Below are 27,959 nucleotides of genomic sequence, written 5' to 3' on the forward strand. Positions count from 1 at the left end.
CAAAAAACTGTAGAGAAAGGAATGCTACCAAGCTCACTCTACAAAGCCACCATCACCCTGATACCAAAGTCAGACAGAGATATCACAAAAAAGAAACTTACAAGCCAGTATTAATGATGAACACTGATGCAAAAATCCTCAACAAAATACTAGCAAACAGAATCCAACAACATGTTAAAAGGATCACACTCCATAATCAAGTGGGATTTATCTCAGGCATGCAAGGATTCTTTAACATACATAAACAAATCAAGGTGTTCTATATTAACAAAGAAGAAAAACCATATGATCATCTCAATAGATGCAGGAAAAGCTTTTGACAAAATTCAACACTGGTTTATGATAAAAACTCTCCAGAAAGTGGGCACAGAGGAAACCTACCTCCACATAATAAAGGCCATATATGACAAACCCTTGGCAAACATCATTCTCAATGGTGAAAAACTGAAAGCATTTCCCCTAAGATCAGGAGGAACAAGACAAGGATGTCCACTCTTGACACTATTATTCAACAGTTTTGGAAGTCCTAGCCATGGCAATCAGAGAAGAAAAAGAAACAAAAGGAATCCAAACTGAAAAAGAAGTAAAACTGTCACTGTTTGCAAATGACATGATACTATCCACAGAAAATTCTAAAGATGCCACCAGAAAACTTCTAGAGCTCATCAATGAATCTGTTAAACTTGTAGGTTACAAAAGTAATGTACAGAAAGATCTTGCATACCTAAACACCAACAACAAAAGATCAGAAAGAGAAGTTAAGGAAATAATCCCATTTATCACTGCAACAAAAAGAATAGGAATAAACCTACTCAAGGAGACAAAACACCTGCCCTTAGAAAACTGTAAGATACTGATGAAAGAAATGAAAGATGACACAAACAGATGGAGAGATACACCATGTTCTTGGATTAGAAGAATCAAGATTGTGAAAATGACTACTACCCGAAAGCAATCTACAGAATCAATGCAGTCACTATCAAATTACCAACAGCATTTTCCACAGAATTCGAACAAAAAGTTTTACAATTTGTATGGATACACGAAAGATCCCAAATAGCCAAAGCAATCTTGAGAACAAAAACAGAGCTGAAGGAATCAGGTTCCCTGACTTCAGACTAAGCTACAATAATTAGGACAGCATGGCACAGGAAGAAAAACAGAAATGTGGATCAACAGATTGGAATAGAAAGCCCAGAGATTAAACCCACACACCTGTGGTCACCTAATCTATGACAAAGAAGGCAAGAATATACAATGGTGAAAAGACAATCTCTTTTAATAATTGGCGCTGGGAAAACTAGATAGTTACATATTAAAGAATGAAATTAGAACACTCAACACCATACACAAAAATAAACTCAAAATGAATTAAAGACCTAAATATAAGACTGGACAAAATGCTTAGAGGAAAACACAGGAAGAACACTCTTTGACATAAATCACAGCAAGATCTTTTTTGACCCACTTCCTAGAGTAATGAAACTAAAAACAGAAAGAAACAAATGGGCTCTAACTAAACTTAAAAGCTTTTGCACTGCAAAGAAAACCATAAATGAGATGAAAAGACAACCCTCAGAATGGGAGAAAATATTTGCAAACGAAGCAACCGACAAGGGATTAATCTCCAAAATATTCAAACAGCTCATACAGCTCAATATCAAAATGACAAACAACCCAATCAAAAAATGGGCAGAAGACCTAAATAGGTATTTCTCCAAAGAAGACATACAGATGGCCCAGAGGTACATGAAAAGATGTCAACATTCCTAGTTATTAGAGAATTGTGGATCAAAACTAGAATGAGGTCTCATCTCACACTGGTCAAAGATAAAAAAATCTACAATCAATCAAGGCTGGAGAGGGTATAAAAAAGGGAATCCTCCTACACGTTAGTGGGACTGTCAATTGATACAACCACTATGGAAAACAGTATGGAGGTTCCATATGACCCAGTAAACCCACTACTGGGCATATAACCTGAGAAAATCATAATTCAAAAAGACACATGTATCCCAACGTTCATTGCAGCGCTATTTACAATAATCTCCAGGACATAGACACAACCTAAATGTCCATTAACAGATGAATGCATAAAGAGGATGTGGTACATATACACAATGGAAAGCTGCTCAACCATGAAAAGGAATGAAACTGGGTCATTTGTAGAGACGTGGATGGACCTAGAGCCTGTCATACAGAATGAAGTAAATCAGAAAGAAAAAAACAAATATTGTCTAATAAGGCATATTTGTGGAGTCTAGAAAAACAGTACAGATGAGCCTATTTGCAGGGCAGAAACAGACACAGACACAGAGAATGGAGGCAGCAGGGGATGACCTGGGGACTGGGACAGACAGGCCACGACCATGTGTAAAGCAGAGAGCTGGTGGGAGCTGCTGATAGCACAAGGAGCTCAGCTCAGTGCTCTGTGCCAACCTAGAAGATGGAATGGAAGGGCTGGGGGATGGGAAGACTGGGAGAGGGGGTATATGTGTACATGTGGCTGGATACATGGATATGTGGATACATGGATACATCTAATTCATTGTACAGCAGAAGCTGGCACAGTACTGTGGAGCAATTATAGCTCAATTAAAATATATATATACTAAGGGGAAAGATATTCCCAGCTTTCATATTCCACATTGTGACTCTGTGGCCTCCCCAGCTCATAGCCATGATCTTTTATTGTTTTAACTTTTATTACTAGATTTTCAAATACATGTAAGAATAAAGAAATGGTACCAAGAACTCACAAATAACCATCACCCAGTTTCAAAAATTATCAACATTTTGCTAATTTTGTTTCATCTATTTCAATCACCCAGCCCTGCCTCCCTCTTCTCTCCTCCAGCCTCAGTCCCATCTGGAGTATTTTTAAGTAAATCCCATACATGCCATTTCACTCATAAGTATTCCAAGTATAACTAACAAGGACATAATTATGGCATTAAATCTAAAAATTTAACAATCATTTTTTGATCTGATCTGATCTGGCCCAATCTACATGCAAATTTCCCACCACTCTCTCAAAAATATCTTTCCACAGTTGGGTCTGTAAGAATCAGAATCCAAAGTCTACACAGTACACATGGTTGCTATGTCTCCAAATCTGTTTTATTTTATGAGTCTCTCTCCCTGCCTTCTTTTTTTATGCCATTCCATAGTTTCTAACGGAATAATCCTGCCCTTTTCATTTTTCTGGAGAAGCACAAAGTTCATGTGAAGGAACGACAGAAGGGCATTAAGCAAGGACGCCCCCCACCGCAGCTGCCCAGCCATCACCCCGCCCACCCCTGACTGACCTCTCCCCCGGCCAGTGGAGAAGCAGCGGAAGATGACCATGCGCATGTCCAGCCCCTCCTGGACCCAGATCTTACTCATGATGCGGATCATCTGCAGGGTCAGCATGTCCTGGCGAAGGTCGTCCCCACACTAGATGAAGGAAGACGGACCAGAACCACCTTGATCACCTTCCCCAGCTCACACCAGGCCCCAGCTCTCCCAGGAGGGCAACCTTGACCCAGACTACAGTGGCCAGGAACTGCCCAGGTCTCCACCTCACCCTCGGACCTGCTCACCCAGCTCCCACCAGGTCAGACACCAGAGAGGGGCCAACAGCCACACTTTATCCCCGTGGTAGTGTGGTCTTTCCCTAACCCCACACCCCTATCTGAAGTGAAGTCTGGGTCCCCTTCTTCATGCAGCCCTCCTAACCATCCAAGTCAAGGGTTTACACCTTGGATTTGGAGCTTACATACAGCACATGTATGTGACTAAGCCATGCTCATGTCTTTCATTTCCTCCCCTGGACTGTACGCTCTGAGGCTGTATTTATTCCTCAGAATCAGAGACGGACCAGTTAGAGGGACCTCAAGATTCATCTAAATCCAACCTCCACCTGATACATGAATTTCCCCCTCAGCATGCCTGTCACAGTCATTCAGCCTGAACACCCCAGAGACAAGCAGGTTAGCACCTTATCTGCTCCATTGCTGGCCTTCTAGAAAGCACTTCTGACAGGCTGTCAGCTGCCTCCCTGTACATTCCAACACTGTTCCTAGTTCTCTGGGCCCACACACAGTTGATCTGTTTCCTTTTTCAGCCGATAGTCTTTCATGCACTATAGTGGCAGCGTGAGTGCAATTAGCAGGAAGAGAAGGGCCCTGAGGCTGTTTCTGCCCCCCTTGGATTCCCTCCTCTCCTCTCTCTACCACCTACATCCCACCAGGCTTGAGAGGGGGTCCTCACCTTGAAGATGACACGGATGTTCTCGCCCAGCGGGTCCACATTTTGGAAGGAGAGCTTGAGGGGAACGGCGTTGGAGTTGAAGTAGGAACAGTCCTGTCACCGTCGAGAGGGTAGTGGTGAGGGTCAGGGTGGCCCAGGCCCATGCAGGAAAATGGCCGCCCCACTGCTCCAGCAGCGGCCGCTCACCGTTTCCTCAGGTCTCTGCAGAGCGCACACTCCTGCTCTTCCCTCCCATCGCCCTCACCCCGTTCTAGCGTGTTAGGGCTTCAGCTCCTGCGCCCGACCTCTGACCCCTCCCGTTCACTCCACTGCTACGCTGCGTGACTGCTGGCAAATCAGGTGTCCCATCTATAACTCTCCTCTAAAACGGGGCTCACAGTACTTGCTTCATGAGAGTGGTAAGGATGAAATGTGACAGCCAAAGGGAAGCACTGAGAACACCTCTGGGCACAGGGAGAGCGCTGGGCGGACGGCAGACCGCCAGCTGGCCTTCAACCTCGGCATCACCAGGAGAGACCCTGACCCAGCCACACTCACCCCACCACACACTCACCCACAGCACACACTTACCCCACCACACACCACACACTCACCCCACCACACACTTACCCCACCACACACCACACACTTACCCCCACCACACACTCACCGCACCACACACTCACCCCACCACACACCACACACTTACCCCACCAAACACCACACACTTACCCCACCACACACTTACCCCACCACACACTCACCCCACCACACACTTACCCCACCACACACCACACACTTACCCCACCACACACCACACACTCACCCCACCACACACTTACCCCACCCAACACCACACACTTACCCCCACCACACACCACACACTCACCCCACCACACACTTACCCCACCACACACCACACACTTACCCCCACCATACACCACACACTCACCCCACCACACACTTACCCCACCACACACTCACCCCACCACACACTTACCCCACCCAACACCACACACTTACCCCCACCACACACCACACACTCACCCCACCACACACTTACCCCACCACACACTCACCCCACCACACACTTACCCCACCCAACACCACACACTTACCCCCACCACACACCACACACTCACCCCACCACACACTTACCCCACCACACACCACACACTTACCCCCACCATACACCACACACTCACCCCACCACACACTTACCCCACCACACACCACACACTTACCCCCACCACACACCACACACTCACCCCACCACACACTTACCCCACCACACACCACACACTTACCCCCACCACACACCACACACTCACCCCCACCACACACCACACACTCACCCCACCACACACTTACCCCACCACACACCACACACTTACCCCCACCATACACCACATACTCACCCCACCACACACTTACCCCACCACACACTTACCCACAGCACACACTTACCCCACCACACACCACACACTCATCCCACCACATACCACACACTCACCCCACCCAACACCACACACTTACCCCCACCACACACCACACACTCACCCCACCACACACTCACCCAACACCACACACTTACCCCACCACGCACCACACACTCACCCCACCACACACTTACCCCACCACACACTTACCCCACCACACACCACACACTTACCCCACCACACACTTACCCCACCATACACTTACCCCACCACACACCACACACTCACCCCACCACATACCACACACTCACCCCACCCAACACCACACACTTACCCCCACCACACACCACACACTCACCCCACCACACACTCACCCAACACCACACACTTACCCCACCACACACCACACACTTACCCCACCACACACTTACCCCCACCATACACTTACCCCACCACATACCACACACTCATCCCACCACATACTTACCCCCACCACACACTTACCCACACCACACACTTACCCCACCACACACTTACCCACAGCACACACTTACCCCACCACACACCACACACTCACCCCACCACACACCACACACTCACCCCACCCAACACCACACACTTACCCCACCACACACCACACACTTACCCACACCACACACTTACCCACACCACACAGCTGTCAGGTGAAAGACCATATGCGTCAGGGCTGGGAAGAGGCTCCACATAAGCTTGTCTTCCTCGTCTCTCTCAGTAACCTGGTCAGTGAGGACCCTGCTTCCATGAGCCCTCCCCACTCTGAGAGCCCCACACCCACCAGTCACTCACCCTGGGCACGATGCCCTTAACCAGCAGACTGGGGCTGAGGGGCAGCCGGCAGGAGCCGTTGAGGGTGAAGAACTGCTCCACCTCCTCCAGGCCGGTGCGGAGGATGCCCTGTGGGGAGAGCAGGGTGGGGTGAGGGCCGGAGGCTCCACCGAAGTCAGGCCTCTCCCCGGGCGGGTGCCCAGTAGCGGCTGGTATGGAAACAACCACTAGAGAGGTATGGACAGCCTCCTGCAGACCGCAATGAAGGAAAACCCCTCCCACACCCCTGCCCGGGCCAGCGCCAGGCCACAGCCCAAACACCTGCAGAGACAGAGTGGATGACAGAACAGCTTATGGGGGCCGCGGTGAATACACGGTGGGCGGCAGGCCCAGGAGGAGCTGCCCCTTGGGCGGTGGCCAGAGAAAGCCAATAATCTAGACTTTATCACCTCCCAATCTTTAAAGATTAGCAACCAGGATCGCTAATATTGACGTAACACAGGCCCATTCTACACATATAAAGGTGCCCCCTCTGGTGGTCCTGAAATGGGGCTCACCGCACAGTGAACAAAGGATGACTGAATTTGAGCCCTCACTTGGCCCTCTGGCTGGATGCTCTTGTGCGGTGAACCACTCATACCACTTAGCTCAGCCTTTAAAGGCAAACAGTTAAATAAACACTTTAATACTTAGCAAGCCAAAGAAAGCACACCCATGGTTTGTAGCCTGTAGATGAGAGAATCGCCTCCTTCCAGCCCCTCACCAGCGATGGTCAAGGGCCGTCCTGCTGGTCAGGAGGCCTGAGGAGTTACGACTGGCTGCAGAGGCCCAGAACCGGAATTGCACAGAGGCAGCCTCGCCCTGCTCACCTGCCGTGCAGAAGGAGCAGCCTCCCGGACCTGCTGGGCCAGTTTGGCCAGGGTATTAACAAGCCAGCACTGGCGGTTAAACTCCTCCCTCAGCCCCTTGCCACAGCAACACAGCAAGGCGGCCAGCAGATACTGGTATCGGATGCTGAACTGAGAGTCCTTGAGGCCGTCCTTCAGCAACCTATCCGGCAAAGGGAAGCACCGCAGTCAGAACACCCAAGGGATCACAGGCAAGGGGGCTGAGGAATGGCCAGACCCAGCTCCAACTCCCTGGAAAACCCACCCCAAACTTGGGAAGGAAAACAGACTCTGGATGTAAAGCTAATACAGAGGTGTTCATCCACTTCTCAGCTTGCCCGTGCTGCTTTTAAGTAGAGTGCAAAGCCCTCATGCATCTGGTTTCTCCTTTACATTTCTGCCATGTGAGGGTGGAGGGGAGGGCCAGGGATGATCCCCACTCTGCTTATCATAGGGGTGGGCTGAGACCCCCCTGAGGAAAAGGTGCTGGCCCAAATACTGCAACCCAGACGGTTCAGCTCCCCACCCGGCAGTGCTAAATCGCTTCAGTGGTGTCCGACTCTTTGCAAACCCTCGGACTGCAGCCCGCCAGGCTCCTACGTCCGTGGGACTCTCCAGGCAAGAATACTGGAGTGGGTTGCCATGCCCACCTCCAGGGGATCTTCCCAACCCAGGAATAGAACCTGCGTCTCTTTTGTCTCCTGCACTGGCAGGCAGGTTCTTTACCACTAGTGCCACCCGGGAAGCCCCTACCCTGCAGGCTGAGAGTAAAATACTCCCAAGTGAGGGAGACAAGTCTACCTCCCCCCTTTCTGCACACAGTTTTACCAGAAGAAGTAGTGAGTCACTCTCAAGTCAGAGACCGCTCGTTTCAGGAGGAAGCGCACCAAGGGGCTGTCCAGGTAGCATTCGTACTTTAAGGCCTGGGTAGGAGACAGGAGGCTTTGCAGACTGTCCGTATTCTACACCAAGCAATGTCCCTGTAGGATACAGTCTGTCTTGGGGTCCGGGGGGTGGGACCACCAGAACTGGACAGAAGGCCAGCCCACCCACCTGCACAAGCTGGGGCAAGTAGTCCAGCAACTCGGCGTCAGAGAGGGAGCCGATCCACTGCACAGCCATGCGACGCACCTCCTGGTCTGGGAACCTGCAGGACGGAGCCCAGAACGCTGACAATCCAGCCCCAGGTCTGAGGCACAGGACTGAGCAAGCGTCCTTACCACAGGGCCTCAGAGGCATGGGTGGAGAAAAGGTAATGACTCCCAGAATCTGCCAAAGCCACTAGGAGTCCTTAAGCATCTTTTCCTTGAGAATGGCCCAGCCCACAGTCAGAGTCAGCCTCAGGCCATGGAAGTCATTCTCATTCCCTGTCTGAGCTAAAGAAAATGAGACAAAGTTCTCAAACCTACACCCAAAGATCTCTTCCTTAATTCTCACGCTGCTAGAAATTCCCATCATCAAAGAGCCCTCATGAGAGTCAAAGTGTTATCACTTCTTGGTACCATCCTTTAATGCAAAACTTGTCTGGTGAGTAACAGAGATCATGGAATTATATATAAGCCAGTATACCTAGCCAGAGTTAGTTTAGCAGAGATTAGCAAATCCATTGCCTCAAAAAGTCCTTAAGGTAAAATGCATGGATTAGATACATTTTAATTACTAAGAGTAGTAGAAAATAAGCCAAGAACAGTGGGTACCATCTAAGAGTTTGAGACTGGAAGCCTGTGTCCCCAGAGGAAAGAAAAAATCGGTGGCTTTAAAAGAATTAAGTAGTAAGATTTGGGTTAAACAGGTGTGTGCATACATCAAATCTCAGCAAATGTACACATAAGGCTCGGGCATTTATTTATATGTATATTTCATCTCAAAGGAAAAACTGTAAATAAACATTAACAAGCTCTAGTTAATGATACGCTTGCTAAAGAATTTAGGAAGGAGTTATGATGTCTCAATTTACTTCAAAATGCATATAAAAATAAGATATATTGATGGAAGTACATACAGAATAAATCAAATGTAATAAATGCTAAGGTTAGAATCTAGGTGGTGGGAATATGGATGTTCACTGTTTTCAGTTCTGTTGCACATTTGGAAAATGTTCATAGTATAACATGAGGGGAACGGGTGGAATGTGATAAAGAGAAAAAGAAGTGGAAAGCCCAGAATTTCCAGGCCCACTTGACCGCTCTCCCCAGGACTGGCTCACTCCAGCACCGCAGCCTGCCTCGGGCAGGACTTTTGGTCGGGAAAGGTGGGTGTCGCGACTCACGTGGCGTGCAGGAGCCCCAGGGCGTCCTGGTGGTTCATGGGGGTCCACTGTGCCAGCAGAGCATAGGTGTCGGGGAGGCAGGCCCACTCCCAGCTGGGGGCGCTGGCGAGCACCAGGGGGAGCGCGCTCACCTCCGCGTGGCAGTAATACCGCTTCTCCCACAGGCGCTTTTTGTCCGCATCCGTGAGCCTGGGGGCGGGGGCGGTGGGGGGTGAGAGGGCGCGGGGTCAGCTGTCTGCAAGGAGCCCAGGAGAACGCTGTGCTCAGCGATTAAAGAGCTCCCCAACTTCCCTCCTAGTACCCTAGGGGCGCTGTGAACGCCTCTGTCCAGGCTACACCCAAGAGCCCTTAAGTCAGATGGGGAAGAGAGAGGCTGTCCCTAAAGGGATTGCAACGTGTGAAGCGAACTTCGGGAGCCAGAGTCCAAATCTCAGGGACAGCAGGGCCCAGGGCACCGAATCGGCTGCCCCTCCTGCGGGTGCACTGGGGGCATCACTGAGGGCAGCTCCCAAGTGGAGCCACCAGAGGGCAGCGGTCCCCATGCTGGGCTCTGGGCAGCCGAGAGGCCTGGGGGCCAGCCAGAGCGCCTGCAGCTACTCGGGCCTGGCCTGTGATCAGGTGTCCAATGCGGGAGGGAGCTGAGGGGCTGATGAGTACGGGGTCAGCGGGGGGAGGCGGGGGGTGTGCCCCGATGGGACAGGAGCCAGCGAGAGAAGACCCAGCTCTCTCCTTTCCTCAGCTGCCACAGACAATGGCATGCCGGAGCCAGAGAGGGCACGAGAGGACAGCCCAGGGAGCGCCCGGACCCGCCAGCTCCTCCAAACCCGCTGAGAGAAGCGGCCCCAAGGGTGAGATCAGCTTGGGCTCACAGACCCCCGAGAGCTGCCAGCTTGCCTTGACAGCGGATGTTTTTGGAAAGTCCCAAGGCCAGAGAAACGCCAAAGCTGCGGGTGTGGCGGGGACAGCAGGTCGGGGCACGGTGGGAAGCATAGAGCCCAGCAGCCCCATGGACAGCAAACAGCGGGCAGCTCATCTGCGGTGGGCAAAGCTCTGCTGCTCCTGGCCAGCTGATCCTGGCTCAAGTGCCCATTGTGGGGAGGGGCATTCCCGGATCTAACATCCTCACTCTGAGCTCTCCACTCTCCTAAGGCTGGCTTTTGAAAAGCTCTAGGGGCTGCGGGGCCCCCTCTCCATGGCTTCCCGCCTAGGTGGCAATCAATGCCCACCCCAGCCCACCTCGCCTCCCAGAGCAGGAGGACAGGGACCTGCTGGGAGGTCAGCTGGAACCCGAGAAATTCAATGGAGGCCCGAGTCACACACGGGGCATGCCCTGCACCTCACCAGTGCAGGGACTCCTTCTGCATGATGTTTTTAAGCACATGTTGGTCTTCCTCCCGGAGGCTGCCAAACTCATAGCGGGGGCTGAACTTGTCTCCAGCAGGGCTGGTGAACTTGATGTCAAAGGCCGAGGTGGGAAAGTCAATCTTCGAGATGACATCAGGAAAGTGAGGAGAGAGAACCACAACTGGGTGGGGCTGCCACGGACCTGGGGCTCCACATCCCTCCTACCTGCCAGCATTCCTGCCTCCCTCCCTCCCCCTCAGAGTCTTTGTAAAATAACCTTGCTGGACCTAGTGACCACTACAGTCCCTTCCAGCTATAACCTCCAGCAAAAAAAATGAGACAGAAACAGAGAGACAGAAAGAAAAATGGTCAGGTGAGGAAGAGGTTGGGCTGAGATGCCTCTAGGTGAGGGGACTGGTCCCAGGCCAGAGATCTGAACAGATGCGTGATGAGGCTGAGCCACTGGAGCCTCCACGCCGAGGCCGGGGAGCCTTCAGTCTTGGAGGGTACTGCCTGATGGAAGGTGGGGCCACATGCGAGGCGAGGGCCCTGTCAACTCTGAGGCCCGCAATGCTGCGTCCCCTTGCTCTATTCTGCCATGTTCATCCTCCTATAAGGGATGTCAGAGCTCAGGGAGACCGTCCTCAAAGGGGGTTCCACATTCTTTCATTCAAGAAATGCTTACTGACAACGCTTATTGACATCTAATATATGCCAAGCATTAAGCCCTGGGTACAGAGTAGTAAACACGACAGATAAAAATGCCTGCCTCTGGGAGCTTTTACTCTGTATCCACTTTGTCTCTCTCTCTCTTTTTTTTTTTTTTTTCGTTTTCTGTATCCACTTTGATATTCCATACTCCATACCAAAGCATCTCACGACCGCAAGGGAGCCATAGAGTGGTAACTAGACCCTGGACCTAACCAACTCCTCCCTGGTCCAGAGAATGGGTCCCCCCACTAGAACACTGAGTGGCTGTGCGAGGGCTTCCCCACGGGCCCCAGGAGGGGATGGCTCAGACTACTAATATTAGCCCCTTCATCATAAAGGGCTCTGAGGAGCTGAGCCCCGCTTGGCAAGGGCCTCAAATCCCGCCTCGGGCTCCTTGAGATCAGGTGACCTCCAGGACTCCACAGAGACGGCCCTCCCGCTCTGCTCCAGCCTCACGCACCTGGCAGCCGCCGTCACACCACCCCACACCCCAGCTCCGCACGCTCTCCTGCCGCCCCAGCCCAGACCTCCAGGGAGCTTTGGCGCCGACTCCAGGGGGGCCCTGCGGGGGAGGGGCAGGCTGGGCCCTCACCTGCAGGATCACACTGTCTGGCTGGTGGAAATTGGGCGCACTCCAGCGGGCACTGGGGCTTTCCTGTGTTGCTGGCCATAAGCCCAGAAGCTTCCGGCCACAGGTCAGGACTCTAAGGGGGATGGAAGGGGGGATGAGCCAACAAACCCAGTGGCTAAGGACACGGTTTTCCTCTTGCCTCCCCATCCAAAAATCTGCCTTTTCTGCTTGAATCCACTGCCCAACTTTTCTCTCTCATTCTCCCCCCAGATCACCGCCTTTTCCTTCTTTCAAGCCCTAAAAAAACCCCCACTTCCTCCAGGAAGCCTTTCTAAGCTCACCACACCTGGGATGGATGCCTTCATGAACTAAAGAGCAAGACTGGAGGACCTCTGAGGTCCTTCCAATGACAAGACCAGATGGCACTACCTAAGCATGCATTTCCATGCCCCTTCCCACCAGTCCTGGGCCACAGGTCCTGCCCAGTAGCTGCCCAGTCACACCTCTGCCCAGGCCCTCCTCCCCACAAGGCCACGCTGGTGCCCTGGGCCCACATACTGCCTGAAATTGAAGAGCGGAGCAGTGACCCAGCCCAGGGCTTCAGGCACCCGCCGCTGTTTGTTGGCCTCCGAGGAGCTCCCAGGCGGGGGCACGGGCAGAGCGTAGAGAGTGGCACACAGCAGGGTCTCCCGAGGCAGCCGGTTCACCTGCACGGGGAAGCAGATCCTAGGGAGGACAGGAAACCAGATCAGCCGGTGCCACCCCTGTGGCCTCCAGGCCAGGCGGCCAGGATGTCAGGCTGAGGCTGAGGGCGCCGCCTCCCATATGCTCCCTGGGGATGCCTTCCTGCAGAACTAGGACAGACCCCAGACTGCAGGCAAAACTTCCCTCAAGGCCCTCGGGATCCCAGTCTAGAGTCTCTGCAGGCCCTGGGGAGAGTCAGGCAAACATCCTCTGACTCTGAGGCTACTCAGTGTGACCAGACAGAACTCACTTAGCCAGAGTCACCCAGAGTTCAGGTAACGACATGACCCAAACTGTCTGCCGCACTCCTTCCTGAGTTTCAGGATTTCTGCAGAGGGTCCCCAAGAACCCTCCTGCTGACAGTCCTTTTCTACTGAACAATCCCCACCACCAGGAAGCAGCAGCAGGATCTCTTCCTCCCGCTGACTGCCCGCCCCCTCCCCCAACCCCGACAGCCCTGCCGGGACCTGTCTGTCCTCCCCTAACCCCCTCTTCTCCTAACCCACCAGACACAAATAGTTTGTTCTCATCCCCAACATTTTGAAAACCAAAGGGACAAAAAGAAGGGGCTCCTCCCTGCCCCCGGGTAGTGAGAAAGCAAACTGGCAGGATCCCAAGAAGTCAGACTCAGAAGCCCCCGTGGGGCCTCAGCCCAGATGGTCTCCGCCTGCTCCTAGTCTGAGTCACACCACACCCAGCCGCGCCCTCCAAGTTCAGGATAAGGCCCTGGGGTGGGGTGAGGGGGAAGGGGAGGGAAGCTGTGGGAAGAGGGAGGACCCGCATTACCTTTCGGGGAAGCTGTCCCGGGGCCAAAGTCCATTTGGTCACACCCTTCTGGCCAGCCCCGGGCCCAGCAGCTTCTAGGCCCGAGGGCACAGAGGCAGGGCGGCCACCCCCGAGGTGAGCAGCTTCATGACCAGCAGCTCCCCCCACCGCGCCCCTCACTCCTGGGGGAACCTCCACCTAAGCGGAGCACTCCTGCCTCCCTGCCAGAGACTGGCAGGGCCCTGCCCCGGCCCTACCCCGGGGGCCCACAGCTATAATTAGGACCCCTCCAGGAGCCAGCTTGCATGCCAGGCCCGGCCAGGGGCAGAGCCAGGCTGTTGGGCCTATTTTGAGAGTTAGCTGATCCCCACACTACGGTGGCAGAGAGGACCAGCTGGCCCCACAGCAGAGAGGAGACGGAGCTAATCCTGAACCTGGGTGCCTGGCTTCCAGCTGGGCACCCAGGGGAAAAGCGGAGTGCGGACACTTTCTGAACCGAAACCAGAAAGTCTGGCCCCAGCCAAGGCCCCCTTCTCCTCGCCCCTTGGGTATATCCGGTGTTCTGAAATCTCCCCATGGACCTTCACCTGGGTCAGTCTGGACAACCAGTATGTGAGCTGCAGCCTTGGGCCTCCTCCCTTCTGCAACCCATCCCTCAACAGCACGGCACAGCGGCCAGCTCCTGCCTGCAGGGGTCCGGGAATGTGCCCTTCCGGTCCCGGTTCTGCCTCTCCCAACCTGGGCCAGCTATTCACACCTCTGTGCCTCAGTTTCTCTATCAGTGAAAAGGGGAACAGAGCTTCACGTGTGTGACGTGTGTACACTGTGCTTTTTTCTGTGTGACACTGTGGTTGCTGCACTGGAACGGAGCTACACATTTAGTCCTTTCACGCACAAGCATCTTCATGTGTCAGTCACCGTTTCAGTCACTTGGAACAGAGAAACCGGAACTGAGAGAGCTCCCCCAGCTCAAAACACGACAAAGATGATAAAGAAGAAAACATTTATCATGCTCTAGGTATCGTGCCAAGCACTCTACTTGCAATGTCTCGACTGCTCTCAAACAACCCTATGGGGTAGGCCGTATCACCATCCATTTTGGACTGAATGACCTGCTCAAGGTGGCACCTGCGGGGAGGAGAGGATGGCGGACCCCAAGCCTGTGCTCTGAGCCCCACACTGTAGCACGCCCTCCCACATGCCTTGGTCTTGATCAGGAAGGTGCCCGAGGGGGACCTGCAGAGGCAGCGCTGAGACAACCCCTTCCATGAGGCTCTAGGAAGGACACCAGCCCCACGGGTCTGAGGCCACAGGGCACGCAGCCCAGGGCAGGACATGCTGGGCTGCTTCCCTCCCTCTGACACCCCACGGGAAACGGCTCACTGTGGGGCCTGCCTGGGCCAGAGCAACGTAACGCACGCCTCCCTTAGCGGCAGTGCTGAGTCCCAAGGGGATGATGGAATTCAGGAGCCTTTTAATGCAGCCACCCTCGCCTCCAAGAGCCTCTCCTGCCCTGGCGGTTGCTTAGTTAGAGAACTGTATTCACACCTTTATTGCTCTCAGAACCGTAGAAGTGTGACAACAGGAGACAGGGGCTGCATCTGTTCTGATCGTCCCCCAGCCGCCACCTGTAACACAGCCCACCTCTCCCAGATCTCCAGGCTCTCCATTCACCTATTTCAACACCCCGGGGCCTCACCGAGGACCCTCCTCAATCTCTTAAATCTTCTGCTTTGTACACAAGGACTCAGAGATCTAAGTCAGTCTGGGAAAGTGAAGCTGGGGGGAGGCACCAAACTCCACGAGTGGATGGAGCACAGCACAGGAAACACGGAAGGCGCACAGAGTTCCGCAGTGTTACCATCAAGGCACCCTCACCTCCACTTCCTTCCTGTTCTGCTTGGCTGATGCCTACCTTCCCGACAGCAAACTACTGTTAATACCACGGTGTTACTATCCTGTGCTTGTGGCTTCGTTTTATGTCTGTAACCTATCTCACTTCAGTGCCACAACTGCCTCTGAGTTGAACAAATGTTCAACTTCACAGTCTGAGAAACTGAGGCCTCAGAGAATCTAGGACTACAGTCAGAATTAGAAACAGAGCTTCACTCCTACGGCTCCAAGCCCATCCTTCTTCCCCACAGGCAGCCTTTCCCCCTTGATATGTAAGGGAGAAAGGCTTACATATCCTTGACATGGTCCTGTCTTCCTCTTCTACAGGAAATTTAGGAACAAGGGAGAAGATGAGACTATCAGACTAGTTAAACCTTTCAAGGGAGACAAGATGAAAATGATGAATTATTATTAAGACTAATGTTTATATGGTCCTTCATGGTTTACAACACGCTTTCATGGTCACTTCTCATTGGAGACTCAACCACTTTAAAGGCAGAAATTACACCCGTCCTCATTTAAGAGGTCGGGAAGTGGAGACTCAAGAGTTTGAAAGGCCCTCCTGGTTAGTCAGTGAGAAAGCCCGGTTTAACCTGGGTCTTCAGAGGCTGAGAGGGTCTGCCATGGGCCCTGGAGCCTTGGGGGAGGCCGGCGGGAGGGCTTACTGCTGGTCCCAGATGACGAGGTGGAAGAGGTACTTGGAGAAGTGGACCCGTCGGGTCTGCAGGGGGCTGCACAGCTCCTTGCCGCCATGGCTGAGGGAGCAGGAGAGGTAGAACTCTTCATAGCTACAAGGGAAAGGAGGCAAGTCAGGACCCTGGCTCCTAGGCGGTATCTCGGCTCCATTTCCACGCCAAGCTCCATTTCCCCCGGTAACACTCCTCTCGGTCTACGGGACTGGAACATGCAGCCAAGGGGCAGGACAGCCAGGTGGGATCTGGAGACGCGGGCTCCGGGAAAAGCAGCTCAGCCTGGGTGCCCCTGCCCGCTCTGAGGCTCCATGCGGAGCCCTGGTCTCTGCCCCCTTACTGGACGCAGCCCGCAGCCCCTGCCCAGGGCCAGCGCCAGCCCCAGGAGCCCCGGCCTCTGCCCCCTTACTGGACGCAGCCCGCAGCCCCTGCCCAGGGCCAGCGCCAGCCCCAGGAGCCCCGGCCTCTGCCCCCTTACTGGACGCAGCCCGCAGCCCCTGCCCAGGGCCAGCGCCAGCCCCAGGAGCCCCGGCCTCTGCCCCCTTACTGGACGCAGCCCGCAGCCCCTGCCCAGGGCCAGCGCCAGCCCCAGGAGCCCCGGCCTCTGCCCCCTTACTGGACGCAGCCCGCAGCCCCTGCCCAGGGCCAGCGCCAGCCCCAGGAGCCCCGGCCTCTGCCCCCTTACTGGACGCAGCCCGCAGCCCCTGCCCAGGGCCAGCGCCAGCCCCAGGAGCCCCGGCCTCTGCCCCCTTACTGGACGCAGCCCGCAGCCCCTGCCCAGGGCCAGCGCCAGCCCCAGGAGCCCCGGCCTCTGCCCCCTTACTGGACGCAGCCCGCAGCCCCTGCCCAGGGCCAGCGCCAGCCCCAGGAGCCCCGGCCTCTGCCCCCTTACTGGACGCAGCCCGCAGCCCCTGCCCAGGGCCAGCGCCAGCCCCAGGAGCCCCGGCCTCTGCCCCCTTACTGGACGCAGCCCGCAGCCCCTGCCCAGGGCCAGCGCCAGCCCCAGGAGCCCCGGCCTCTGCCCCCTTACTGGACGCAGCCCGCAGCCCCTGCCCAGGGCCAGCGCCAGCCCCAGGCCCGCGCGCACATCTGCGCCGGTGCGCCTGCGCGGGGAGGGGGGAGGCGTGGGAGGAGAGCGCGACAGATGCGGACGTGAATGCCAACACAGGGGGGTCCCTGCGCCGACAGGTGCCTGACAGAGGAGGGCAGCGAAGGCCCGGGCTCCCAGAGTCTCCCTTTGTTCTCCGCCAGTCGCCCAGAGGAATACATTAAGCCGGGAACAAAGAGAGCGGGGAAGGGGGCGGGGGTCCGGGAGGAGGGCGAGGTTGGGGGGGGGGGGGGGGCCCACAGGCCTGATCCCCTCAGGCCAACGGGGCCGAGGCCAGGAGGACCTGAGGACCACCGCCTGCCCCCACGGGCCGGGGGGACTCCAGACAAAGGGTGTGCCTCGCCCCTGCCCCGCCCACTGTGCGCGCAGGGGAGCACGGTCACGGCGGCGGGAGGGTGCACTCAGCCTGGGAAGCCACCATCTGTCGCCGCCAGCGTGTCCCCCGCCGGCCTTGGGTGGGAGGGGCGGGGATGCCTCTGCAGCTAGCACAGAGGGGAATGCCAGCCCCGGCCGCCGCTGCCCCTCCCCCGCTGCGTGTCCCTCTTCTGTGTCCCTCAGTGGGCACGTGGGGCGCCACTGTGCCACAGATCCTGCATTTAGGGCCGTGGAGTCCCATGCAGACAGAAAGGCATCTGAAGCGACCCTCGGCTCGCTCCCTAGTCCCGGGCCGGCAGCCCGCGCTCACCTGGTAGCCCAGACGATGGGGATGCGGTGGGTAGCATAGACCGTGAAGGCCAGCGGCCCGGAGAGGTGGCAGGCCTCCTGCACCACAGCGTGCTTGCGGCTCCCAGGCGCCGCCGTCTGGAAGTCTGCGTTGAACGTGTTGCAATATAGCTCCACCAGGTCCAAGATGGCAGCCGTCAGAGCTTCCACAACCTTCTCTGTTTAAGGAAGAGGGCAGGAGGAAGAGCCCCGAGGGTCCGTGAGCCCCGTCGTGTGGACAAGGCACTGCCTGGGACCGCGGTCCCCAGCCGCCAGTCACCGTCTGTGCTGAAATGGGGGAAAGCAGGAGCAGGGCATATGCTGCTCATAAAATGAAAGATGCTCAGTTTTAAACACCGTCCTTGTTTATATGTACTGCTACCTATTTTTGTGTTAAATGTCCTTTCTTTTAGGAAATAGTAGGAATAAGAGTTATCAGTTACTTGGAAGTCACTGCTTAGCAAAATAAGACTGACAATTGTATGTTGGTCACCCAAATAATATTTTTTGGTCCACAAAATCTGAAAGACTGGGAATCGCTGACCAAGAATCCTAGAGATATGAGCAACATATTTCTAGGATATGGGCAACATTCTGCTTTAAAGACTTAAGAGGGAATCCTAGGGAAAAATTCTTTATGACTGTCTCCCCAGGCCCCTACTAAGTTGGAAACACAGGGCTTGTGAGCCTACAACCTATATAAGTAAAAATTTTCCCATTTGGAAGCCGGGGCACTACGCCCACCCTCGCACTTACACCAACTCATCTCATCTCCCAGGGACACCATAGGAATAACTAGGAAAAATAATGCAAAAACATTCTGTGGAAAGAAATGTGCTCTCCAGCTGTGCCCACGCCTCATATAGGAAAACACACACACACAGGCAGACCTGGACCCATAAATCAAGGGAGCTAGGGAGAAAAAGGAATCTGGGCAGAGTCTGCGGTTTCACCTGCGAGAGAGCAGCCCCCTTACCTCGGTTTTCCCTCACGGCCAAGACGGTGGGATCCTGTTGGGGAGAAAGTGGGGGAGGGGAGCTTCAGGGCCACGGTCCTTTCCGTCACAGCTTTTCACAGCCGCCCTCATCTGGACCAGACTGGACCGAAATTCAAGGAGCAGAGGTTCCCCAGGGAGGATAGAATAATAGTCTATACCAGATCCATGTGATGGACAGTGAGCCAGAGCAAGGATACAGTCCTCGCGTCCACCCAAACAAGCCAGGATACAGCCATCACATCCACCCAAACAAGCCCGTGTAGCCCTCGGGCCACTCGCGTTTAGATCGCAGCGCCTGCCGTGCGGCTGGCCCTGTCTGCACAGCACGCAGCCCCCGCCGTGGAGCGGCGAGTCCCTGGCTCGGGGACGTTCTGGTCTTGCACCCACTGAGTGTGCGAACCGCCAGGCGGTGCCTCAGTGACTGAGCAGCCTTGGCCTGCGCTCCTGGCCTCAGTCCTGGCGGCAGGCCCCGGCCGCACTCAGGCTCAGGGACACGACGACACGCTTGGCCTCCATTTCCCAGGAACTTTGTGACCGAGTGTTCAGACATGAAAGGTGCAGGTGGAGGGAAGAGCCCTTCAGTCAGCAAACACCCCACCACCTGGTTCCCGGGGCTACTCCCCTCCTCCCCCACGCTAGCACTCTGTGCCCCGTTACCTTCTGGATTTTAGGCTTCATTCGGGAAGGGCAGGGGGGCAGCTGGTTGAGAGCGCTGGTGATCTCAGGGGTTTCCACGGCAGCTAGGGCGTTGCAGATGGCCTTGACGGACTGGACCACCCTGTCGGCCTTCAGTGGGAAGTCCCCCTGCGGGAGGCAGCACAGTGAGGCCGGCAGGCCAGTGCTGAAGGGGAACGGGCTGGGAGGGTAACCAGTGGGACCCATGCTTTATTTTCAAACACCCAGCGTCAGCGAATATCACACAGCTCCTGATGAATTAAAGGAGCCGTGCCCACGTTCCCCAGTGCTTTCAGCCATCCTCACCGAACCTCGTCTTATCTCCAGCCTCCCTCTGTCCGCTAGTTTGTTTATACTACACAAACACATGCGGGGTCTCACTGGGTGACGGGCAGTTTTAATAAAATCAATCCACAGAGAATGAAGAGCAAGGGGGCCAAATGCGCTGAGGGCGCATTTGCGCATGCAGCTTTATGTCTCCCAGTCGTGTTGAGGCTGTCCCGGAGGTCTCATGTCAGTCCCACAGCCGCGCCATGCCCTCTGCACCATGGCTCCAACGGTTTTCTAATCTGGAATCCCTTCACCTTCCCTGCCCTGGCTACCTAAGTAAATGCAGATCACAGACTAGCTAAATTCTCACTTCCTTCCCAAAGCTTTCCCTAGCAATCCCCCTCTACATCACTCTCCAAAAGCCCTTGATTACCCAGTACCAACCTGTTCTGTCTAATAGCTTTATGTTAATATTTCATTTTTCTGGCAGGAACACAGGCTCCCGGAAGCCTGACACAATTCTTTTGCTTCTCCACCCACAGCGGCCACTAACAAAGGGCCAGACTAGTACAAAAAAGGCCTTCAGAGAACTCATCTCTCATCACAGTAAAGATCTAAGCAGAGGCTGCTAGAGCAGGGAGTCTGGCAGTCAGTGGGGGGGTGAGCTAGATACAAAGCTATATCTAGCTCCCCCAAAAGGATGATCACCATTTAAACAGTATCAATGAGACAGGGATTGTTTTTGAAGACCACTATCTGATTTTCTTCAACTTCACAGCATGTGGGGCACATGTTTATTCCCGTGGTTTTGAGGTTTAAAACTCCGTGTGAATCCGAGTGGGGAGAGTCCTGGTCCTTCCCTACCTTGGGGACCTTCCACCTCCGGATGGTTTACCACCTGTGACTCAGCACATCAGAGGTTCCTGGCCTTGCTCACAGGACATTCAAGTTCCGAAGCAGGGCAGCAACTCTATGTCTCTTAGCTTTGGAGATGCCCTACTCCAGAGAGAGGATCTGGGAGTGACTCCTGACCTGCTCCCACAGAGGAGCAGAACCCTCCTGAACACACCTGCCAGCCGCCAGACAGCCTGCAGTCTTGGTGTGCCCATGTGCTAGAGGAATGAAAAGTGCTCTGCTAATAGATTTCAGGGTCCGCTTTGGATCACTTTAGTGCTTGCTGATCCCAGGAGGAGTGGGGGAGAGGAAGAAAGAAGTTTGGGGCCACTAGGCCAGCTCCAGAATTTGTACTCACATCAGCCAACAGGAAGGCATCCACCTCATTGTGATAAGTGTCGAACAGAAGACTGAGGGCCTGCCTGGGGAGTTGGGGACAGGGAAATGTCATAGGAGAAGTCAGGACAGACCCAGTGTTCTGGAAGACCCATTTTCTCCCTCCTCCTCCTCAGCTCAGGAATCAGGCTCTGGTTTAAGGGGGTTTCCGCTCTTCCCGTCTGTCCCATGAAGACTGAAGGCCAGAAGTCCCTTCTGTGGGCCCCCTCTTACTTGGAGAACGTGGTCAAGTACTAAGGGAAGGTACGTCACACACCCTGGAGTGGGGATCTTCTCCTGTGAGACTCTGGACCCCCACCCTTGACACCCGCAAGAAGCCCGACCCCAGCAGAAAGGCAAGCGGGGTGCCTGCTAGGGCCCCCTGGCGGCCTCTGCTTGGCCCACATCCAGGACAGCAGCCGCTCTCACCTGCTGATGGTCTGCTTGACTGGCCTCTCTTGCAGGTGGACGAGGTAGTTCAAGGAGGAGGGGCTCTGGTCATCATTCGCCTGTGTGAGAAGCACCCTGTTCAGAGAAGGGCGCTGCCTTTACCGCAGCCCAGCGCTTCTGCCCCAGGCCCACGCAGCGTGTTCCGTGTCGCCGTCTGCCCACCGCCTCCCCGTCCCGTGCAGCCCTCCACCTCCCCAGCACACACGAACCGTGCGGGCCAGGTCACTACGCACGGCCTTCCGCTCCATCAGCTGCAGCCGGATGTCGATGTCAAACTTGCGACAGTACTGAATATACTCGTGGCTGCCCAGGGCATGCTTGCTGGAGGGACAGGGGGACAAGGCCGTTAGCATCCTAGAGATTCAGTGGAACTTTCAAGGGAAGTGCACACCTTAGCCTAGGGGCGAGAGAAATGAGGAAGGTGGGGGCAGCATACCTGTGTTGTGCCCGCTACCTTGGCTGCTGGGAAGTGTCACGGTAGGGCTCAGGGAAAGAAATATGTCTGTCTAAAGAAAAGCACCTAATACAGTTAACCCCTGGTCTGTGCAAACACTAACTGTCCTAGGTGTTTATTACCATTATCACTGGTTCACCTCTAGGGGTGGAACTTCTGGAGAGAGTGGGGAACAGGGATTTCTCAGGGGCAGTGTTTAAACTGCATCCTCCCTGGTGGCTCAGACGGTAAAGCATCTGCCTACCATACGGGAGACCTGGGTTCAATCCCTGAGTCGGGAAGATCTCCTGGAGAAAGAAATGGCAACCCACTGCAGTACTCTTGCCTGGAAAATCCCTTGGACGGAGGAGCATGGTGGGCTACAGTCCATGGGGTTGTAAAGAGTTGGACACGACCGAGCAACTTCACTTTTCCTCTTGGCTCTGGTATATATGTGTGTCAGTTGCTCAGTCATGTCCGACTCTGCAACCCCATGGACTGTAGCCCGCCAGGCTCCTCTGTCCATGGGATTCTCCAGGCGAGAATACTAGAGTGGGTTGCCTTTCCCTTCTCTAGGGGATCTTCCCTACCCAGGGATCGAACCTGGGTCTCCTGTATTGCAGGCAGATTCAATACCAACTAAGCCACTAGGGAAGCCCAACTTTGGTATATAGGATGCATCAGAAGCCAGCCTAAGCACAGGTGGTCTTAAGTCCCCCCACACTGTGGTCTTATGTCTCACAACCCTCACTATTACCATCTGGAGTGCCGAGGCCAACCAAGCAAACCCACCAAGATTTTAAGTGGAATTATCCCCAACCAATCAAAGCTCTGCTTCTCACCTCCCTCTGTGGGTCGTGTGACTGTGAATAAAAATATAATCTCTACAGACTACCTGCATGCCATTCCCCTGCTCAGAGGACAACACACAAGACCTCTGTGCCCCTCCCCAACCCAGGTTCCAGAGAAGGCGCACTAGGGGGTCCCCCGGTGACCCAGCCCCAAGTCAAACCTTGGTCAGAAAGGAAGCCCGGGAGAAGGGCAGACTGAGTGCCCCCTGCAGGCCAGCTCAGCAGGCCTGGGCCAGGTCCCAGCAGCTGGGGAACAGAAGCCGGAAAGGGACTTCCTTCCTCAGCAGAGCTGGGAGTCTAGGCCAGAAATGAAAAGGAGAGCAACGCAGAGGGCTCTGTGCAGAAGCTGACAGAAATGCCCAGGCCCATGGCCAGGCCAGGCCACTAGGACCTAAGTGGGTTTTCCACATCCAGAGGGGCCAAGCCTCTGAACTGGGTGGCAGCAGAAACCTGGGGGTGGGAGCGGCTGGGCGGGGTGTGGGGCTGGCGGGAGTGACCGGGAGGAAGGAAGAGGTGGTGGAGGTGGGGGAGGTGGCAGGAAACCGGGCCTCCCCTGGGACGGTCTCAAGGTTCTTATCAGGGCAGCCTGCATCCTGGACGGCCACTCCCCCTCAGCGTCAGCCCCTCTGCTAGGCCAGGGGAGGAAACCCAGGGCCTCCTGGGGGCCAGCAGCCTTCTGGAACCCCCGGAGGGGCCTTTCCACCTCCACTCAAGGCAGCTATCTGTGCTCAGCGGGTCTGGGCTGTTCTGTTACACGAGAGGGAAGAGACGAGCCCTGGTGGAGGAGGGGGCTCCTGGGCCAGGAGTGACCGACACAGTCCCCGGGGAGCGCGCCTGACTTTCTCTGTGGAAGGCCTTCCTCTGCGTGCATTCAAGGTAGAGGGAGACAGGCTTGACCCGAGGACCAACCATCCTGCTCCACCTCACCTGCGACACTCCCCCTGCGTCTTGGCAAGACGTCAGAACCTGAGCGCTTATCCACCACCTCTGGACTCAGGGGCTGAAGAACTAGGGGCCGTAAAGGAAGTGACAGTATCCAGCTGACCTGGGTCCTCTCTTTGGACTGGTCCTTCTCTGGGAATATTTAGGGATTGCTCATTGGGGCATTCTCATCCATAACCCTTGCTGCATTTTACAGAAGAAGCTGAGGGTCAGAGTCTCACAACCCGTAAGAGGCAGCCAGACCCCGACCAGCTGTGCTCAGGCGCCCGTGGTGCCCACCGCTTCTTCCAACAGTGGCAGGGGCTCTCTGCCAGGAGCCCCTGAGTCTAGGGCCCCTTTTATTCTTCTGGGGGAGAGTAAGTACACGTTGAGCTGTGCTCCCTGGAGTTGTGCCACGAAGGGCCCTGCCCTCTGTTTTCCTATTGAGGGCACAGAGACCAGGAAGTGCCCACAGTACCCCTAAGACGCCAGCCAAGAACGGCGCTAGCCACAGATCAGGCATCCTTCCCTCTCGACCTGCATGGAAGGGAAGGAGCAAGTGGCGGTGTTCCCCGCGCACCCCTCAGCCCTGAGAGGCAGCCTCTTCTCCCCATTCCCAGCATCAGCTGCACCCGGCGGCCAGGGATGAGGGCAGCAGGCAGCTGAAGCTTGAGGGGGAGGGCAGATCTCTCTGTTTCCTGATCTGCTGACCTCTGGCTGATTCTGCAGCCCGCCACACAGCCATGCCACCCGAGGGGCGCAGCCCCCTCTCCGCCAGTCCAGCCCCCCAGAGCCCGGCGCAGTGGAAAGAAGACTGGTCCCCATCAGACTTTCCAGTGAGGCCGCTTGCTGCAGCGGGCACCGAACGGACGGGCGCTGGAGGCGCGCCTCTGGTGGGGAGGACAGCCAGCCCCACATGCCAGCGGGGCAAGGGCTCGCCGGCAGAAGGGGGAGGAGAACAACTGTGGTTCCTACCCCCAGCCCCGCAGGGCACTCTGCCCAGTCCTCCTCCTGCCCCGGTCGTAGACACCGCACGTAATCTAGGGCGGGAGAAGCATAGCCCCCCACCCCCCACACACATCTCTCCACGTGCAGAAGTCTGCAGGCAGATATGATCTTTGCCCAATCCCAGTTCCAAGCTCTTTCCACAGCAGATTTGTCTCAGGAAGCCGGCCAAGCCCTCTGGAAGACCGAGCTCCTGGGGAAAGCGCAACGTGGCTGAGAGTATGCCCGAAAAGCAGGAGTCCGGCCTGCGCCCAGGCCTTGAGCCCAGCACCACCCCTGCGAAGGCCTCTCACGACCCTGCGACCCAGAAGGCATGTGCCACCTCCTGCCCGCTTGTCCCCACCCGCTCGCTCACTTCTGTAGGAACTCCTCCAGCCCACAGGGCTTCAGCACGAAGTCACCCACGTCGACGTCCCTCAGTTCATCACGGGTGTAGCACAGGGTCTGGTAGATGAGCAAGTCTACAGTGGAGGAGCCTGAAAGGGGTGAGGTGGGGCGGGGGGAAGGAGGGGGTCACTGGGGCAGGTGGGGCCCAGCCCGAGCCCCCGAGCCCTGCAGTGCCATCACCAGCCAATGAAGCAGTTTGGGGTTTCAGAAGTCACCCCTGCCCCACCTCTGAGGACGCCCACGCCGCCGCCCCCACAACTTACAGTTGCAGGTAAAGGTGAGTGGCTCCCGCAGGCTGTCGCACAACACAGTCACCTTCAGGTTCACCTCGTCCCCGAGATGCTCCGGGCTCGGGGTGACAGCGCTCCAGACATACCCGGTGAGGGAGTAGTCCCGGACGTCAGAGCCGGATCGGAGGCTGGGCAGGAAGAGAGGGGAAGACAGCGGCGGACAAGACGCCTGCTGGGACCTCTGTCCTGAGGCCCAGGGGTCCCTCCGGCCCCACCCGCCTGCCGCCCTCCAGGTCTTCAGGCCGGGATGGGGACACTGGGGAAGCATCTCTGCGAAACCTTGCTCCTGACACATTTGTTACAGTTGCAAAACGTTTCTCAAGCTGAGTTGAACATTAGGGACAGTTCTAAACAACACAGCTTTCCATAATAAGTTCCGAGGAATATTTTTCTGAATCCACTTCCTTTCTCTTTTAGCTCCAGATAAGATTACACCCGTTATCACCATCTGGGGTATGTTTGCTCCTAAGGGCAACTGCTCCTGAAGTGATTGGAATAATTTGTTAGAGCAAAGTTTCATGCATTTTGTCCAAAATGTGAAAATTCTAAGACTCCAAAAGAGCCTACAAACACCGGTTGCAGGAAGCACCCCATAGTTATAATTGAGATCTATTACATGTGCTCTTCTTCCTCCCTAGAAAGCTCTGAAAGGAGTGAGTTTTCTCCCTGTCCCACAGCCCTCCCTAACCCCATCGTTAACTCTTACACATCCAGCATGTGGCAAAATGCAGCAACTTCCTCATCTCTCTCCTCTGAGACCTCAAACAGCTCATGGCCATTGGCGATGGTGTGGGGCCGGGAGCCCACCTTTAAGAGAAGAACAGCTGACTCAGAGCCTTTCCCTCATCATCCCCTTCTCACAGGCTGTTCCTCGATGCAAACTCTTAACCTCTAGGTGTAAAGACTTCCTGGTGAAAGGGGCATAGGAAAATGTGGGACTTTCAGGAATATATTTATCTACTGTCCTGGGAGACTAAGAGCCAAGTTGAAAAAGCACTTGAAGCCTTGGCTGAGTTTGGAAGCCTGGATGAGATGGACATGAGTGTGGCCAAACCTCCTTCTGGAGAGGCCAGTGTCTAATAAGCTCAAGCCTGCAGGTCAGGCAGCGCCCAGCTCGCTGGATCCCGGGGCCGACTTTCTGGGGGGTGCTCCCAGAGGTGTGGCGGGAAGCTGAGCGGACAGCTGTTTCCCCTGTCCCAGAATGGAAGTCAGTGCAAGCAGGTTGCCCAAACAGTCCCCAAGGAAGCGGGGCCCTGGGCAACGCTTCAACATCCACAGCAAGCCCCAGAGATCCAACAGAGAGAGAGACTGAGACCATAGATGGAGGCGATGACTCAGACACACGTGCCTTCCCGGTCAATGCTGTTTGGGGAATAAAGTGTCAAAGCAGCTTTCTGGGCAGGAAAGGACCTGCTAAAAGGGTGAGCTCCTCCCGGCTCTGGAGTCTGCTGGTCCCCACAGCTGGAATGTCAGGGAGCCTGCCTGAGCCCCGCTTCTGGTCCAAGAACATGTGTGTGCCGCCGGGGATTCTCAGACAGGACCCCCACCACAGGGCTGTCCAGTCACCCAGAGAGTTTTAAAGCAGCCCTCCAACAAGGCCTGCAGCACAGCCCCAGGGGGAGGAAGTGGAGGAGGGGCTGGTGCAGGTCTGGCCTGACAGACCTGCCCAGAGCCCCGGAGGAGGCCACCCCAAGAGCACGAAGTGAGGCTCAGACGGAGTGCAGGCCGGCATCAGGTAAAAGCGCCGCTTCCGAGAAGCCGAGAAGCTGCGCCAGTCTGCTCACACCAGCCCTCACCTCTCAGCCTGCCCGCCCCGCCCTGGGGCAGACAGCAGCAAGTGAGCTTGCTTGAATATCCAGAGCGTTTCCTCTGAGTGACCCTCGCTCACTGGCCTCGCCCCCCTGGGCGGGCGTGGAGGGTGTGCAGAGAGGGGAGGGCAGTGTGGGGGCAGCTGGCACGGGAAGCCCTGGCCCTGCCAAGTTTGTGCCGTGTCCCAGTCAAAACAATAGTGCCCCTGTCAGCAGCTCACCCACAGAAGTGAGAGCGATAGAGTGACAGAGACAGAGATAGAGACGGAGGGTAGGGGAAGGCAGGGGCAGAAAGCAGAGCCGCGGTGAAGGGCCACTTACAGGCCCTTTCAGTACCACTCACGGGCTCCATCAGAAAACGAAACAAAGCCACTTACGTTTGCCCGGCCGGCAGGCCCTGGGGGCATCGCCTGATGCTGGCTGGGGGCACCTGCAAGGCAGAGG

General features: G+C 55.5%; 1 protein-coding gene across 6 annotated transcripts in view; it reads right to left on the reverse strand.

Annotated features, from left to right (window-relative positions):
* The window catches only part of PIK3C2B (phosphatidylinositol-4-phosphate 3-kinase catalytic subunit type 2 beta), a 68,562-nt gene that overhangs the window by 17,690 nt on the left and 22,913 nt on the right, over positions 1-27,959 (reverse strand). For all 6 annotated transcript variants that reach the window (XR_009695724.1, XR_009695723.1, XM_061159885.1 and 3 more), the window contains exons 3-22: positions 26,414-26,514; positions 25,681-25,835; positions 25,386-25,506; positions 22,030-22,141; positions 21,800-21,879; positions 21,354-21,417; positions 19,814-19,960; positions 19,136-19,169; positions 18,143-18,338; positions 16,326-16,448; positions 12,817-12,984; positions 12,280-12,391; positions 10,974-11,116; positions 9,633-9,821; positions 8,417-8,510; positions 8,192-8,286; positions 7,346-7,526; positions 6,498-6,605; positions 4,255-4,347; positions 3,309-3,438 (exon numbers count right to left, since the gene is read on the reverse strand). Coding sequence is in view for 4 of the 6 variants with exons in the window: in XM_061159885.1 (XP_061015868.1) it covers positions 3,309-3,438; positions 4,255-4,347; positions 6,498-6,605; positions 7,346-7,526; positions 8,192-8,286; positions 8,417-8,510; positions 9,633-9,821; positions 10,974-11,116; positions 12,280-12,391; positions 12,817-12,984; positions 16,326-16,448; positions 18,143-18,338; positions 19,136-19,169; positions 19,814-19,960; positions 21,354-21,417; positions 21,800-21,879; positions 22,030-22,141; positions 25,386-25,506; positions 25,681-25,835; positions 26,414-26,514 (2,446 nt within the window). In the remaining 2 variants the exon portion in view is untranslated. The remainder of the gene's footprint in view (positions 1-3,308; positions 3,439-4,254; positions 4,348-6,497; positions 6,606-7,345; positions 7,527-8,191; positions 8,287-8,416; positions 8,511-9,632; positions 9,822-10,973; positions 11,117-12,279; positions 12,392-12,816; positions 12,985-16,325; positions 16,449-18,142; positions 18,339-19,135; positions 19,170-19,813; positions 19,961-21,353; positions 21,418-21,799; positions 21,880-22,029; positions 22,142-25,385; positions 25,507-25,680; positions 25,836-26,413; positions 26,515-27,959) is intronic.

Source organism: Dama dama, chromosome 14 (assembly GCF_033118175.1).
Source record: "Dama dama isolate Ldn47 chromosome 14, ASM3311817v1, whole genome shotgun sequence".
Classification (NCBI taxonomy): Eukaryota; Metazoa; Chordata; class Mammalia; order Artiodactyla; family Cervidae; genus Dama; species Dama dama.